The sequence below is a fragment of the Hippoglossus hippoglossus genome, chromosome 2, assembly GCF_009819705.1.
Source record: "Hippoglossus hippoglossus isolate fHipHip1 chromosome 2, fHipHip1.pri, whole genome shotgun sequence".
Classification (NCBI taxonomy): Eukaryota; Metazoa; Chordata; class Actinopteri; order Pleuronectiformes; family Pleuronectidae; genus Hippoglossus; species Hippoglossus hippoglossus.
This window is the reverse complement of record NC_047152.1, coordinates 2,015,632-2,031,720: the sequence shown is the minus strand read 5'-3', so window position 1 is coordinate 2,031,720 and position 16,089 is coordinate 2,015,632. Positions and strand designations below refer to the sequence as shown.

At 40.8% G+C, this 16,089-nt stretch overlaps 1 protein-coding gene across 1 annotated transcript in view; it reads right to left on the bottom strand.

Moving 5' to 3' along the window:
* The window catches only part of pudp (pseudouridine 5'-phosphatase), a 31,467-nt gene extending 16,277 nt beyond the window's left edge, over positions 1–15,190 (bottom strand). The window contains exons 1-3 of the mRNA XM_034613102.1: positions 15,093–15,190; positions 14,087–14,305; positions 11,358–11,587 (exon numbers count right to left, since the gene is read on the bottom strand). Of these exons, the coding sequence (XP_034468993.1) occupies positions 11,358–11,587; positions 14,087–14,305; positions 15,093–15,162 (519 nt within the window). The 5' untranslated portion in view covers positions 15,163–15,190. The remainder of the gene's footprint in view (positions 1–11,357; positions 11,588–14,086; positions 14,306–15,092) is intronic.
* Between the last annotated feature and the right edge of the window lie 899 nt (positions 15,191–16,089).

Here is a 16,089-nt window from a genome sequence, read left to right as displayed (position 1 = left end):
GACAAGTAGCATTTTGACAGATCTAGTTTTGCAAGTACCATAAGCTTGTTTAGTATGTATATTTGGTGAAATGGGAAACTAATTTTATGAAATAAAATACATATTTCAAATCCTATAAGATGTACACTAATCAAAAAAAATCAAGGGGACACTTAAATCACATATCAGATCTTGATGTTACAAATAATTCAAGTAAACAACATTTACTGATGTACATTGTATAATTTGTTCAGAACAAAATGATGTAACCATATTCAATGCAAATCAAAAATAATCAACTCATTAAGGGCTGGATTCAAAACTACACAAAAAATCGAACTTTTGCTAAGAAAAGCGGACAAGCAGAAGATGAACTTATATTTATTTTATTTCTTTTGGTCGACCCTCATATATTTTTGCTTTTACTGTTGCTTATAGAGAGGTATGACATCATTCCGCTTTACGGCAGTGTGGTAAATAAGTGTTGAAGTTGTACACGTGCGTTGTCCGACTGCTGTATGGAAAAAAAGACGGCACCAGGGAGAAAAAAAATCCTGTCTTTTGCAACAGTATCATGGCGGAGAGCGGTTAGTAGTGAATGTGGACAAAAGCATTTCTTTTTTCCTCACTCCACCTAACGCTTGTTATGGCAGAGAGGACGGTCAGGAGGAAGAGCGGGTCATCCACTAACCAGCAAGTTGGCAGTTAATTCCCTGACCTTTACCGTCCACATGCCATGTCCATGGGAAAGACACTGAACCTTAAACTTCACGTCTGCTATAAAAGCACAGCATATAACAGCACAGGAATATGACTTGAAGTGCAAAGGGATTTGAGTGTTCATCGAGAAAAGCACGACATAAATGCAGTCCATTTACCTAGGTGTGGATGTAAGGGATGCTTTGGCAGCCCCATTACCAGCATTTCATACACCAGTAGCTAGCACCACAGTTGCTTAAGTGCACTTGTATCCGCACTCCTGTCACTAAAATGAAATGTTCTTGTAAAACAATCTCAAGGACACATTGTCTCGCTTTCTCATGCATTTTTCATACATCTCACATGTCTTATGGGAAAAAGGGTTTTATTTGAAATGTAAAGAATAAAGATCTGGTCAAATCTAATCTCTAATCCTAAAAGAAAAGATCTTCATTTAAAAAAAATCCACAGCCACGGGGGACGGAACGTGGGGACACTTTGGACAACACCTACTCTTACAACCCAAAACTGTAAAATTAGGGATTCTGTGCAAACTTGTTGAATTTAAACTGACTTCAAACACCTGCAGTATATTCACATAATTCACAGATTTGGAAATCTATGGACCGGTGTCCATTTGGAGGTAAGCTTTAAATATGGTAAGCTTTGGCAGGGTTTTAATGGGCTAATTTAATGTTCAGATAGAAAAGTTCATGTCTTAATTGTACCTGATTTGAATATCTGGATTATTAAGCCTTCCCCTGGTGTAATGCCCTGTATGATTAATGACAACGGAAGAACTAGTTCTCCCTGCCTCTCTCCCTCCCTCTCAGTGCGAGCATGAACTAGCTCACTTTCATGTTTCATTAATCTTATTCAGGCTGCCGAGCACACCTTTGGTAAAATCTCCTGTCTCATCAGCGGCGTTACTTTGGAGTTATGAAAAATGTCTCGGCTCTCCATGGAAAAGAGAGCGGTGCTTTTTCTTTCACTTTTGGTCAGCTCAGACAGCGGCGTCGACACCACATTACTCACCTGTGGGGGCCCAGTGAACTGCGGTGTTCACAGTGAGGGACGTGAGGCTTTCGCTGCTCTGCCCCAGGCCTCCCAAGTATCACATTAAATCACATCTTTGTAATGTATTTGTTTTGCTGCAGGGAACATTTTCCATGAACATAATTCTGAATAGGAGACACTACACATTCCTCCTATATTGCAGTGTGTAAAGAGGTCACGCAAACGTTTTACTAGCCAATGCTTTTGTATTTGTGCATACTTTTAGGTATTATTATCCATCAATCCACAACATTTTATTTGTATAACCCATATGCACAAATAACAGTTTGTCTCATAGGTGCGGCGTCCTTTGCCCTTAACCCTCAGCAAGAGTAATGAACTATTAAACCGTAGAAAGAATAAAAAGCGTAGCGACCTCCGAGACAGAAATGCAATAGCATCATTACAACATTGATGAGAAAAGACAGTGTCAAACATAAATGGAGAGGTTATTCAATGTTTGCACAAAAGAAAATGTCTGAAAGAGATGATGGGAGCCGTAATGACATCTGTAATGGTAGAGGTACTGCCAGTAATGGTATTATATGTGAGCAGGCATATTTCTATATCAAAATCTAGTTGAAATTATAATCCACGATTCAGCCACCACCAAGATCACGACCCAGGACCACCAACACAATCTATTAGATATAAATCTGTCCCTTCACTGATGCAATTAACCTTTCTCTTCTCTTTCTTTCTGATGGCGATTACCATATTGGAATTGCTGTGTGTAATTCATTCTGCCTCAGTGAAACTTTGTTTGCAGACTGGATGATAACAATGACATTTGAGTGGGAGAATCTGCAGTTCTCTATTTCCTAAGCAGAGCAACAGGTAGCTAACTAGCTCTGGCTACCATTAGCAAATACAGTAGTTATATTGTTATATGAGAGGTAAAGACTGAAAATCTTTCTCCCATCTCTTCATAGCATCGCTGGAGCTCATCTGGAATGACCATAGATCCTGTACAGTCATTTGAACAGTAGTTGAGGAAGTACTCACACATTTGAGTAAATATTCAAAGAGATAGATTTACAATTCTGATTAGAAATGTAAGCGGGAAATGTCTGGGGATAAAACCAAAATCAATAAGCCTTCGAGTTGCCTCGTTCAAAATGCTAGATATTAGGTATTAAGTGTAAACACAAAGGATGTGGAGTTTGGGGTGTTAAAGATATTTCACTAACCTTGACCACACCACCATGCACATATATTTTATAATATATAATAAATAATTTGTTGTCATTGAACGTGACCCTGTCTTTTACAGAATCATCCAAAATCATTTGTAACTATCGCGTGATGTTTTCAATGCAAGCCCACTCAACTCCCAGCATATCCTACTTAACGTTAACTGCTTTCAACTTCATGTATGTCTTATGTGTCAGACAAAGCTGGTGTGCTGCGGTCTTGCTAGGACCCACAGTGATTAATGAAGGACTTCACAGTTCATGAGGGTCTCTTGAGGCATGACCATCAAGATGCCGGCAGCTCAAGTGTTCGTCACACGTTTAGCCCATTAGCCCGTCTCGACTAACACAACTAAACCCACAGACGAAGAAACAGCAGAACTACTGTAAATAGGGTGTGCTGTATTTTTTTTTGTTCACTTGTGCCTTCTCTGACCTTAACTCTGTTTTCTAGCCAACAGCGAGTCATAATTTAAACAGTGGCGCTGGGAAACACAGAGAAGCTGGTTACAGAGTCTGTGATTTGTGCAGAAAATCCTTTGATTACAAAATCTAGGTCTGTCTGAGTGGACTGAACGTGTGACATCTATCTGCCTCTCTGCCTGTTTCTCACATCTTCATGACTAACAACAAACAAAAGTGGGGTTTTCATCAGTGGAATAAGGCAGGAAGATTGTGCGTGAGTATGCGTGTGTTATTACCATACAAGTGTTTCTTCTGTTTACCTCCCCCTCCCTGTCTGATCTCCTTCTCTCTCTCTCTCTCTCTCGCACCGGGTCTCGTCTCTGCCTCTCACCTCCCCTCCTCCACTCCTCTGTCACGGAGCGGGAGCCAGGGAGTGACGCATCATCATTCGTTATTCCACTGAACACTCTGTCGATTCCCCCTCTGAGCCGCGGTTTCATATCTCATCAAGAAAAATGCCAGCCCTAGCCGTGGCTGGCTGCAGATTAAAAAATCAGGTGTGCCGTGCCACAGGCAGACCTATTTGCAGCGAAAAAAGCCTTTAAAGTGAGAGCAGAGGAGTTAGTGAGGATATATCTATTGGATGCCTTCAAATTTCCCTGTTAAATTAGGCTGTAAATGTCCAAATGCCACACAAAGAAAATTCCACCATTGCTCCCTTGTTGAATGATGTCTTCTTTTCTCGGCCCCCTTTGTTATGATATGATCCAGAAGCCAATTACAAATGCAGTATTTTGGAGTTAAATTGTGATATGCAGCCCCCATCCCTTTTTATTGAGGTGAAGGGTTATCACATCAGGGTTGGCAGGACTGCTGATTGATGAACACTCGATATTACAGTGTGTGGGGGGGGGGAAAAAGGAGGAGTTTACACTTGCCACTTATATTTACATTCGCTCTTAAAACTGGCACGGACTCCAGAGCTGCAGGATTCAGACAACTATTATTATTATCATATGAACTGTTGCTGCTATCATTAATTACTTCTTTACATCCATAATTATAACTCGTTGTTTTCATTATAACAACTTGTCAGAGCTGAAACATGATGGTACACAATTGTTCCTGGTCAATCTCTCTCCTCTCTTCTTTGTAAAGTGCCTTGAGATAAAGTATATTAGTAGTAGTAGTAGCCGCCAAACTTTGTCTAAGGCACAAGTTGAAAACATTTTCATCTACCTGCTAATTCCTCCAATGTCTTTCTGTCCGTGGAACTCATATCTTATGAACCACTTATCTTGTAGTCTCGATACTCTGCATGTCTATTGCAAATCGCTGGAGGAATTGCAATGCCGAGTTTGGTGTGATTTGGACACGCGATATGTAAACATGGATAAAAACGGAACAAACTGACGACCGGCGCTCCGTAGCAGTCCGTGTGGGCAGGGCACAGCAGGGATTTGCAACTGGGTGAAACCTCACCTCAGGTCAAAATCACCGCCAGATCATTTTTGATAACTCGACTGTTTTTATTCACCGTATCAGACGAAGAAGGACTGACATGTGACGGGTACTCACCACAAAACCAGTAATTATTTACAGTGTTTGGTCCGAATTTTATCGTGGCAGTGTGTGTGGGTGGTAAATGGGGAGTCGATTTGACACCATCTTTCACAGTCAGAGACACGGATTTGTGTCCAACAAGTCTAGTTGTATTTACGGCCACTTGACGACTAAAGTAATTAAATCAGATGTGTCCTGCCATCTACGTGCTTGATCTTTTATGAGAGTCCATCAAAAATAAATGACACTAGCGGAGGATGAGAGTGAGACATGGTGACAAGTTACTCTCGATGCATTTACTCCTTGTAACCCCGATATTAGCTGACAGGGATCCATACTACAGGTAAAACCATCTCCAGGACAGATGCAGATTCACTGTCTTTTTCCTGGTTATTTCTGTGTCCACTCCACACATAGATATTTGAAATGCCCAATCTCGTAATTTTAAAGAAAGACGGGAATAAAAAAAATACGATAATCCTGTTTACTAACACAGACAGACAAACACAACCTCCTTGCTGGAGCTACCAACTGTGACTGCAATATGCAATCCTCGATATTCGTCTTTATCTTTACTTATAATATAAGTTATATATATTATAACCTATAACTTGAAAGCAAAAATCTCTCGCTCTCTCTCTGCGAGATGGGCAGAGGGGTTTTACAGAAACAGCTGTTTTACAGCTTGCAGCTCTCTTTCTCTCTCTGTCCATCTCAGTTGGAGTTCGGAGTGAAAGTTTTATGTAGCACCCCAAGAAACAAAAAGCAAGCAACTAGAAACCGATATGTTCTGTCTAAGATGTTCCTCGCTCTGTTTCTGTATCTGCGGGAAACCATTACGCTAACGGTGCAGCCAGAGTGGTGATTGTGTATGTGTGTCTGTATGTGGGAGAAAAAGATGTGAAACTACAGCAGGGCCAATGAACTTAAATATGAATTTTATTCAACTATTTACTGTTATGATAATAATACATGTAATAGAAATATCTGTTAATCTATGATCTCTCTGACCATCATCATCATGTTTCACAAGTCCAACAGCTATCATTAGACACACATTGGAATAACGTGTGCATTATTTGCCAGAAATATGATAAAACACACAAAGTAAAAATGCAATTGACTGGTTTAATAATTGATATCACTATTATTATTTATAATAACTTTATATAGATATTGTAATAATATTGTCATCATGAATAATTCTGGCCAAGATAATCATAAATCTGGTACAATGACACCGTGGACATCATCAAAATGTCCTTTGAATTTCCCGTCCATGCACTCAAATCTATGATATAGACTGTATATATAAAAGGGTATATGACAGTAAAATGTTTTCTATTTGTGACATCTCCTGTTATTAAAATCATAAGGCTAAATCTAGCATATAGTGACTACAAATTATTTCAAATGTTAGACTTATAAACACTCACTATAAAACACAATATCTAGACAATGGTCTAGACAATGACACAACCGAGCGTTATTGTAACAGATTTATTGCAGAGCTGCTGTTGCAGAGCTCTTTCTCTTGACAGGGTTCACGTTACCGAGGGCATGTTTCTATTTCAATTGCTGTGCCAAGCTGTCCTCACCCAGAGTGAATACAGATGATGTGATAGCTGAAGGCGATGCTCACAAAAGGACATGGGAAGTCCACGGTCTCATTTCTAAACATTTTTTTTTTTTGTAGACCGAACAAAATGAATCTGAATCCTCAACACAAACTGAAATATTTAAGAGATATGTTCATCAGCAAACAATTAAGCCTGCATACTACGGATTATGATTATGGCCATTATACACAAAAAAAAGAATGAAAACAATGTAAGACTTTGTGTGGGGGTGTGATGGTTTTTCCTTCACATTACACTGTTGTAATTACTGTCACTTGTTCATACAAGATGTCGCGTCTCTGCCTATGTTTAAGACTTGCTATTGTTACATGGCACTCTGCATTAAAAGCACAAACAGGGGCCGCCACCTTTTGGCAGGGGTCACCCAGTGGAACCTCAGAGTTATATCACAGTTCAGGAGGCGCGGCTGAGAAACCAAACTTTTAAATCAAAAGATAGTTTTACGCAGAGACCGTTTAACTGATCGGCTTCACAGACGCCATGTGTATTTTAAATTGTCTTCGTTTTCGGATAAACTACAGCGGTGGTCTGCAACTGGGTCAGACTGCATGTCAAAAAGTTGGCGTCAGATCACTTGATTGTTTTATTTGATCATATCTGACTGACACGGACATTCAGGGGTCTTCCGGATGCTGATCTCCGTCATGGCAACAATAATCATAGAATCACCTCCTTATGGAGTAGTCCAAACTTGACAGACTAAACACCTTTTGAGTTTCTATGACAACTGAAGGTACCACAGGTTCTCTCTCATGTTTGGAAGCGGAGGGTGAGATGAGGAGTATTCAACTGGAACATACGACATCACTAAATTCTACACACGGATCATTTAAGTAAATAATTCAAACTTGCATATGAACCCCACACACATGCTTCAGTATGATAATCGCTAAGTTTTCCAACTTACTCTGCACCGAATGTTTACAAAAAGCTTTGCAACATTCCTATTGCCACCACTGGGGAGATTTAAATGTAACTGTTGCACTGGTGGAGGTGGAATAATTTCACACGAAAAAAGGAAGAACCATCTTCTCCGTCAGGTGTTATAAAAAGCTGAAGTCCTTACATCACCCCTATGCTACCTGCTGCTCCACTCGCTCCTGTAACTCAATGCAATCTTCCACTGAGCATTTATTTCATCAGTCTCTCTGAGGAGGCGAGACCTGTTCCCGAGGTTTACCGTCCATAAATGATGGATGAGACTCCACCGCAGCACTAGCCATTTGAATCTGAACCCTTTTGTGATTTTAATGAAGGTAAACAACGATTCATTTGTTAAGCTGCAAATAAACTACAGCCCCCCCATGGAGGTTTACGAGAACAGCAGCACCGTGAACTTTTGTCATATCATAGTTACAGGTTCTCTCTGTTGACACATAGTCCTTATTTTTACATTTTAGCTGGAATATCTGTGTAATCTAAAACCACCCAGTCTTCTGTGTGACGCTGTTAAAGCCAAATCTAATTTTGTTTCTACATAAATATTCATAAATCAGAATTTACCTATTAGGACTTCACAATAGGTGTAAACCGCAGCATCTCCCGCCCTTAATCCTCGACTAGGGTAAGGAAAAAGTTACATACAAAAATATATATATATATATATACACAACTAAAACACTAGAACAGTTCACCCTGAGTTTCAAACAGAATGAAGTCATGTAAATCAGTTGTCTAATTGGCAAGTCACGCACCGAGGAACGATTTGTTCAAATTATCAGAACACTACCGTTTTCCACACGTGTTCTACAGTGTGAGTGTTTCCTCCAAAGTAGGTCAGGCCGCACGCTGTTATTTGGTGTCTTTTAGTGAGATATTTGGCAGCTATTTTGGACTGACTCAACCCTGCCAAAAGCTTCCTGAGTGTCTGAAAATATATCTTAAACAGCCCATGAACCCTGAAAGCTCACCACTTTTGATCAAAGTGCCAGGGTGGATGTGCGTGTCAGTCTGACGTCAGGCTCTGCCTCTTATAACTGAAAATGGAGCACATTAGCTTTGAGTAAAAATCCACTGGCTGACATACAGGCAGTTAAATACAACTAAATATAGGACATACTGTACATGTTGTTTGACGTACTGCTGACAGGTGGTCCTCCGCCGCCTCTACCTGCTGTAGCTCTCTGAGATCATTGTCAACCCTGTGATTACTGTCCAGTGTGAGTAAAGCTCTCACCATCAGATTGCCCGGGCTGCATGCACGACAGATCAAGCCGACATCAGCCACACACTTCCAGCGTCTCCATCTTTTTATGATAGACTCACTCTTCTGGACAGGGATTCAGAGAGTCCCAGCTTTCCAACGGTCTGTGAATCATATCCCAACCCATGACCTGACACACATACAGGCTGCTGCTACAGAAAAGCCTCCGCAAATAGATAAATGATCTAAACAAATTCAAATAAAACAACGAGCACTGTAAAAAGGCCCGTCTACAAAGTCCAATTCAATCCTATACAGCAGCTCAACCATAATTTAATCTCTCCAGAGAGAACAACACTTTGTTCTTCATACTCTAAATACATGTTTATTTCTGAGGTGGAAGTTTGCATTGGTGTTGGAGTGGACTGCATTATACTGAGAGGTGTTGCTGTTTACTCACCACATTCACAAACACAAAGGGGGTCTGAATATTAGCTACTCATTTCAATAATGTATAAACGATGCACTCCAGGACAACAATACCACTCAATATGCAGCATAGTAAACACTTTAAACAGAAGCAGGCTATCATGAGCTTTTGCAAGGTAGAATATGTGGAGGACATGTTGTATTGGAAACACAACATTTTCAGAAAACACCATCATTTGGGAGTGACCAACAACAAAATCACTTAACTTTACATTTTGTTCTGTTTGTTTAAAGATAAAAGCATTGGGACAAACACTGTATGTGGCTCAGGGGGTTGAGAGGGTCGTCCGCCGACCATAAGGTTGGTGGTTTGATCCCCCGCTCCTCCACTCTGCATTCCAAAGTGTCCTTTGGCAAAATGCTGAACCCCAGATTGTCACTGATGGCTGTGCCAACTGTGTAGGAATGGTGTGTGATAGAAAACCCGCTGTATATTGAGGTTCTGTATAAGTGTGAGTGAGTAACTGCAACTTGTACTGTAAAGTGGTTTGATTGGTCGATAAAACTAGAATGCCGTTATATATTACAAAAATAAATTATAGTAAAATGAAATATGAAATTATTTGGATAAAGAGGATCTAAACTACATTCCTTTGTTTTCCATTTGATAAACAGCAAACAAAAGCATTTTGAAAGCTTCCAGTGATCTAATCTAGGACAAAGCACTGCTCTCATTTCTGGTACACTTCAATTTGAAATATATCTGCAGAAAATGTTGAGTCGCATTAATGGGAGTTAAACAGCAATCACAAAAAATGGACAGGAGCAGCCGTAGGAAGGTATTCACTGTGTTGTATTACTGACCTGCCTTTTTTGGGCTATTTGAATATGAGCTATAAAGTGTGAATCTACAGTATTTATTCGATTTTAATAGATTATTCTCGGTCATTACTGTGTGTTTCTTTTATCTCAGTTTCATTTCAGAAACACAACTGGCGAATTAATGCGAGGTATACAGTGGGGACCGTTATTGCCATCGTAAAAAAACCAGACTAAATTCTGCAGCCAAAAGCGGGAGGGAGAGAGAGAGGGGGAAGAGAAAACAGTGACAACAGTTGGTGAGCAGTAACGTTACTGTAGTTGTGTGTGTGTGTGTGTGTGTGTGTGTGTGTGTGTGTGTGTGTGTGTGCTGTAATTTAGGCGGCGAGGCTGGTGAAGATGACTGACAGCTTGGAGTTCAGAGATCTCACTGAGTTTGCAGTGCATTAGACAGACCGGTTTAAAAAAAAAAGCAATGACATTTGCAAATGCATAAATACCATAAAGTAAAGAGCACATCTACCAATGTTTTAAAGGTACTTTAAGAAAATTGAGCAAAATCGGTCTATAATGAGCCTGTGCCTCAGCTTAACAGCTTCACTCCTACACCATATATGATTGTGTCACGTTCCTGCTCGGGGAGATAGGTTGACACAGAGCAGGGGATGCTGCTAATTCAATCAATCAAACCAATCAAATTTGAGTTGTGTAGCGCATATTCACAAATCATAATTTGTCTGTTAGGACTTAACAAGAGCTACCCAAAACAAAACTATTAACAGGGGGAAAAAACACGTAGAAACCTCAGAGAGAGCCACATGTGAGGGATCCCTCTCCCATTATAAGAGTTAATTAATAAACACTGAAATCATTTTAAAAATCAAAATCTGTTCTTTTGTAATTTTCTATTAAATGTTAAACCGTGTAATAAACTGTTCCTTTTTTTGAATCAGTTATTAATAGAATATACTAAATCTTTGAGATTCTAAATCTTTGAGGGTGATTTGCTTCATAGCTGCATTTTTCACCTCAAACCATCCACCATTTGCCCATTTATGGTTTAAGAGTTAACAATTTATAACATTTAACCTGTTGCAGTGGCTGTCAAACACTCATTTAATGGAGCCTGAGTAGTGAAAATGGCCCTCTAATACTGTTATAGATGTATGCCGTTTGTTATAGTGTCCTTTACAATGGCACCACATCATTGGAATGAACTTTGAAATGGACCTGGATGGTCTGTGATGCTTCATGCTGTATGAAAGTGTGAAATCTACATCTACTTACAGCCACTAACTCCGTTGACGCCAAATGCATTTGGACATCATTTGAATATCACTTCAAAAACCACGCACAATGTGGATTGACCACAGAGAGAACTGATCACACATGAATTGAAAATGTGGTCCGTCTGTAATCGGTGGTATTTACCTTCTCTGGGGGAGCTGGAGGGTTGAATCTGCCGGCGCAGACCAGGAAGGAGTCCGGCTGAGGTTTGCTGTTCTTCACCTCAGGATCATCACCCACGACAATGTGGTCAAAACGACTGAAAAAGACTTTGTGTCGGCTCGTCTTCAACTGGAACGTCACATCAGCTGAGCTGGTTGCCACAGCAATGGGGACAGAGTGCTTCTGGAGATGGTGCACGAGTTTCTCCACACCTGGGTTGTACAACATGTTTCAAAGCGAGGCTTACGGTTAGAATAACACTGTATAGCAGCTAGACAAGGCCAACGTTTTCAATAAAAACCCCTATTGATGTGAAGCTCAGTCCCAGACAACATTTTATTCTTCTTTTTAATTTCAATGGTGCCTGGAGAGCAGAGCAGAGATGTGGGAGGCTTTTTAATCTCCAGTTTCAAGGATGAGAGTCTATAAAACCTGTAATAAAAACCTCCCTCAAGGAACACGCACCTTTAACCTGTTAGGTAGAGAGAACATGTAGACACTGAATACATCCCTGTGCACCCTGTAAACAGTGCTGCTGCCAGACAAGGCCGGCCCATTGCAAAGGCAGCCAAGAGAATGTGTTCTACTTTGTTCAAATTAGGATCAGTCAAAAGTAAATAGATCGCTAAACTTTGACCAATAGAAAGGCCACTGCAAGGCGTGGGCAAAGGAGTTCATGCAACAACTCCATTGTTCGTGTTGCTGCCCCGAAGATTGCTGCGTTGCCCTGGTGCACACGCTCAGAAATGAACAGTACACCTCTGCAAAATGCATTTAAACCCCCCGAAATATGGAGGCAGTATTTTAGCACGTGAAGAAAAGAAGCAGGAAGTTAAAACCTAGCTGGGATTATCCACAATTGCCTATATGTGTGTGTTTTTTAAGGCTCTTAGAGGCCTGGTTATACTGTTAATAATAAAGCAATAAAGCTTTGAAAGTATATCATCATAAAGTGTTACAGGGAAATGTCACAAACTGCTCAGTAGAAGTTACTCTAATGTGTCTAACATCTAGTTGGCTATAAACTGGGAAACTGTTTAAATAAACAAAGTTCCCCGTGTTTTGGAGTGTAAGGGACAAAGTATACCAGCAACTAGATACAAGCTGCTGCAATGGAGTCACCAGGGTAACTGTCTACATCCAATAACGTCCACTCAAAGTGCTGGTTTTTGCCACTGACAGATTTCCCGCAGAGAGAGGCCTTTCTGTTTAAAGAGTAAGACTCCTTTTTGTCTGACAAGAAAAAGCCGCAGTGTTTAAAGCCACCAGACTCAATTGACAAAAAACAGTCAATTTAGTTGCTGGTGTCCCGCTGACTCAAACGGTTCTTTTGTTGGAGTGGTTGTGTTGCGTTCAGTGGTGGAAGAAGTATTCAGAGCCCTTACTTATGTCAAAGTAACAATTTTTCCAATGGAGGGTGATGGATTTGAACACAGCCATATCATCAACTATGCCTAACCATAACCTGAGACCAGACCACAACCACAGGAGGAGGATTACTGGAAAACCCATTATAACAGGAGGGGAAACAGACGGGCTCCAACAGGGGGACGGTCTTAGAAATGAGACCCACACTCTTTTATAGTCGAGGTGGGCCGACCTTGGCAGGAGCAATTAGTATGGGAATACTCTCCTATTGAGCAATGAGGAGGCTGAAATAACCCTCAGCTTAGTTGAATATTATTAAAGTGCAATCTGGTTTTATCACATCTGATATATGTCTGGTGTTGTGGTGGCGATATGACCTGCTTCCCAATTTAGCTTATCGGCTAACATGGCCTGGACGTGAGCAGGAAGGTGGCAAAAAAAAACAAACAATGTAGGGTTTGACCGATTAAATCTTGCCGGTGGAAGAATAATGATTAACATGATATGAAGATCTGCAGATACAATGTACTGTAAGTAACCCATTAAAACTCACACGACCTATTTTTGCTATCAACAAAGAAATCTAATTCCCTAACTAAGAAAGCAAACTCTAAATGTACCAGCATGCACTGCATGTGAGGCTCTCGGTGAACCTTTGCTCAGCTTGGAGAGAGGGTGTGTTTACCTGGGCTGTTAGCCTTTCGCTCTTAATCACATCTGCCCACAGGAACCATGTTTCAGTGTCTGCCTGACAAATGTGCGTCGCAAATGCACAATGGTACAACACAGCACACAGCAGCCGAACAACAGTCCCCATGCCTTTTTAGGGAAGGAGTAGCAAAACGGATATCTGCATAATGGTTCTGCTTAACCCTGACAATCAGGATTCTCTTGTCTTTGTTCAATAGCATAACCGACGTAAATGAAATGCTCTCATTATATAACAATAGCGACATGACATCGTAAGGATGAAATGATGAATTCAATTATGAGAGACTGCTACCTGCTGAATTGCCCCGCCATTATGCAATGCAAATGGACACAATTATTACAGATGCACTTTTTACTCCAGGAGTCATTTCTGATTTCCGTATAGACGGAGACCACAGGTTTTGAGAATCGACTGACTTATGACAACATAAAATTTAAAACCTTAACTGTGTCATCTTTAGGTTGTCACAGTGAAAACCTACTGTAGCTGGTTATTACTATCTTTTTTTACAGGGAAAAAGTTGTTAAATATAGTTGAAGTACTGAATAACACAGGGGAATGTTGCATATTGAATGCACATGCAAGAGGAGGGCTTAAAATTCATCAATGAAACTGGCAAAATCGAGAATACCTGGCATGAGTTTGGCAGAGGGGAATATCCTTTCTTGTATCTGCCTGCTCTCGGCGAGGAGCTCCTCGGCCGTCATGGGGAGCTCCAGAGAGTCCCGGATCATCTGGGCGGCGTCCAGAGCCTTCTTACCCATCACTGTGGACTTCAGGTCCCATGTGTACTGCTTTCCAAAGCGATCACATATTTCCTGGAAGGACACGGTGTAGAGCCGCTCCGTGTCTGAAGTGAGACAAACGCACAAGGAGAATGAGGAGCTCTCAAAGAAATGACGTTCAGGATTCAAAAAATGAATGGAACCTTTGGTGCACAGCTCCAAAATGTTTTCGCCTGAGACTCACTTTTGGCTGTGACCTCAAACTGCAATTAAAATCCAATGTACTGTTGTGTTTTGTCTCAAAAAGCACAGCATTTTTTTTTTGGTGTTTTTGCGTTATAAAAGGTTAAATATGCATACGATGGTAAGCCAGAGGTCCCCCATCAAACCTGACATCATTTAAAAAATAAAGGTATTTTGAAGCTGCCAGACTTAAAAGGTACATATATGATCACCAAGCATGCCCCAACCCATTTAAACGGTTTAATAGATTATAATCTTTAATTCGGCAAACGCATGACTTATAAAGCAAGTTCTTACTGTCATTAAAACGCAAGTTTAAACGTCTTGCCATCACAGTGGAAACACTAGTGGTATTTGATTCACTGTCAAAATCAGGCTAAGCCACCGTGGACTTTGGTGTATTTTCAGAGAAATGAAGCACATGCTGATGTTTTAAAAAGGAAGCCGAATTAACAAGCAGCGAACAATGTTCCAAACGCTCAACACAACAATGTTCGGCGTGACCCGCAACTTGTGGATATGTGCGGAGGAGTCTTGAACTTCCGTATTTGCCTACGGAGTGCCGGATGAGTGAATGAGTTGTTTCGCCACAGTTTTAGCGTAAATGCAACCTCGCGTGACACAGCGTAACAAGATATGAAACACACACAAAAGAACCCGTGTAAACACCTAATAACAACCCGTCCATGTCGAAGAGGACATGGCTCACAGGTTTGTAGCAGCTGCTGGACACGGACATGTTTAGACAGCCGGTTTGCTTCCGCGTTGACTATGACGGGAAGGGGACGAACAGAAACTAACCCAGAGACGAGTGAAGTGTATTAAAAATAGAAAACAGTGCAACAAGAATGACATCTAAAACATTTCTCAGCATTCTTTGTAAATTCGGTTAAAACAAAACACACTATAAGTGGAATGTGTTGGTTTGGGAAGCAGCATCAGAACGCAGGGATACTTTTTAGTCGGCAATGTGCAATGGCTGCTGGGTAATGAAGTCCATACTGAAAGCTTATTATGGTGCATATTGTCAAACCTCTCAACAATCACAGGAGTAACAATTTAGCAAACTTTTTCATCTATTTTACAAATCCACTAACACATGCACGCCCGGCAGTTGTTTTGCAACAAACAATTGTGCAAGAAACATTCAAATAAAAACTTTAAAAACATTAAACAGAATATTCAGTGAGTTTTCAGAGATAAAGAGGATCCAACCAAAAGAGGCTGAGGAAAATAATCATGGAACTTCTTGTTGGTCTTATTATAAATCAAAAGAGAACAGACTGTGGTGATGGGCAGGGTCAAGGTTATTTTTTTGAATGCTGTCTTCAAACCCATGAGGCTGTGGCTTTTTTTTTCCGGTGTGTGATTTCCAAGTGTGGAAACGTAGGCATCCAGAAGCCACGGAGGCTAACAATTTGCAAGGAAGCATAACACCCACACACCTGAACGCACTAACAGCCAGCCGTCTCTCTCTGTCTCTCCTTCTTCACACACACACACACACACACACACACACACACACACACACACACACACACACACACACACACACACACACACACAGACTACAATCACAGCCGGTTGAATAATACGTTATTTATAAATGTCTGGGTTTGGAGTTGACCCGTGCGCCATCACTGTGTGCTGAGAATGGAATTATTTC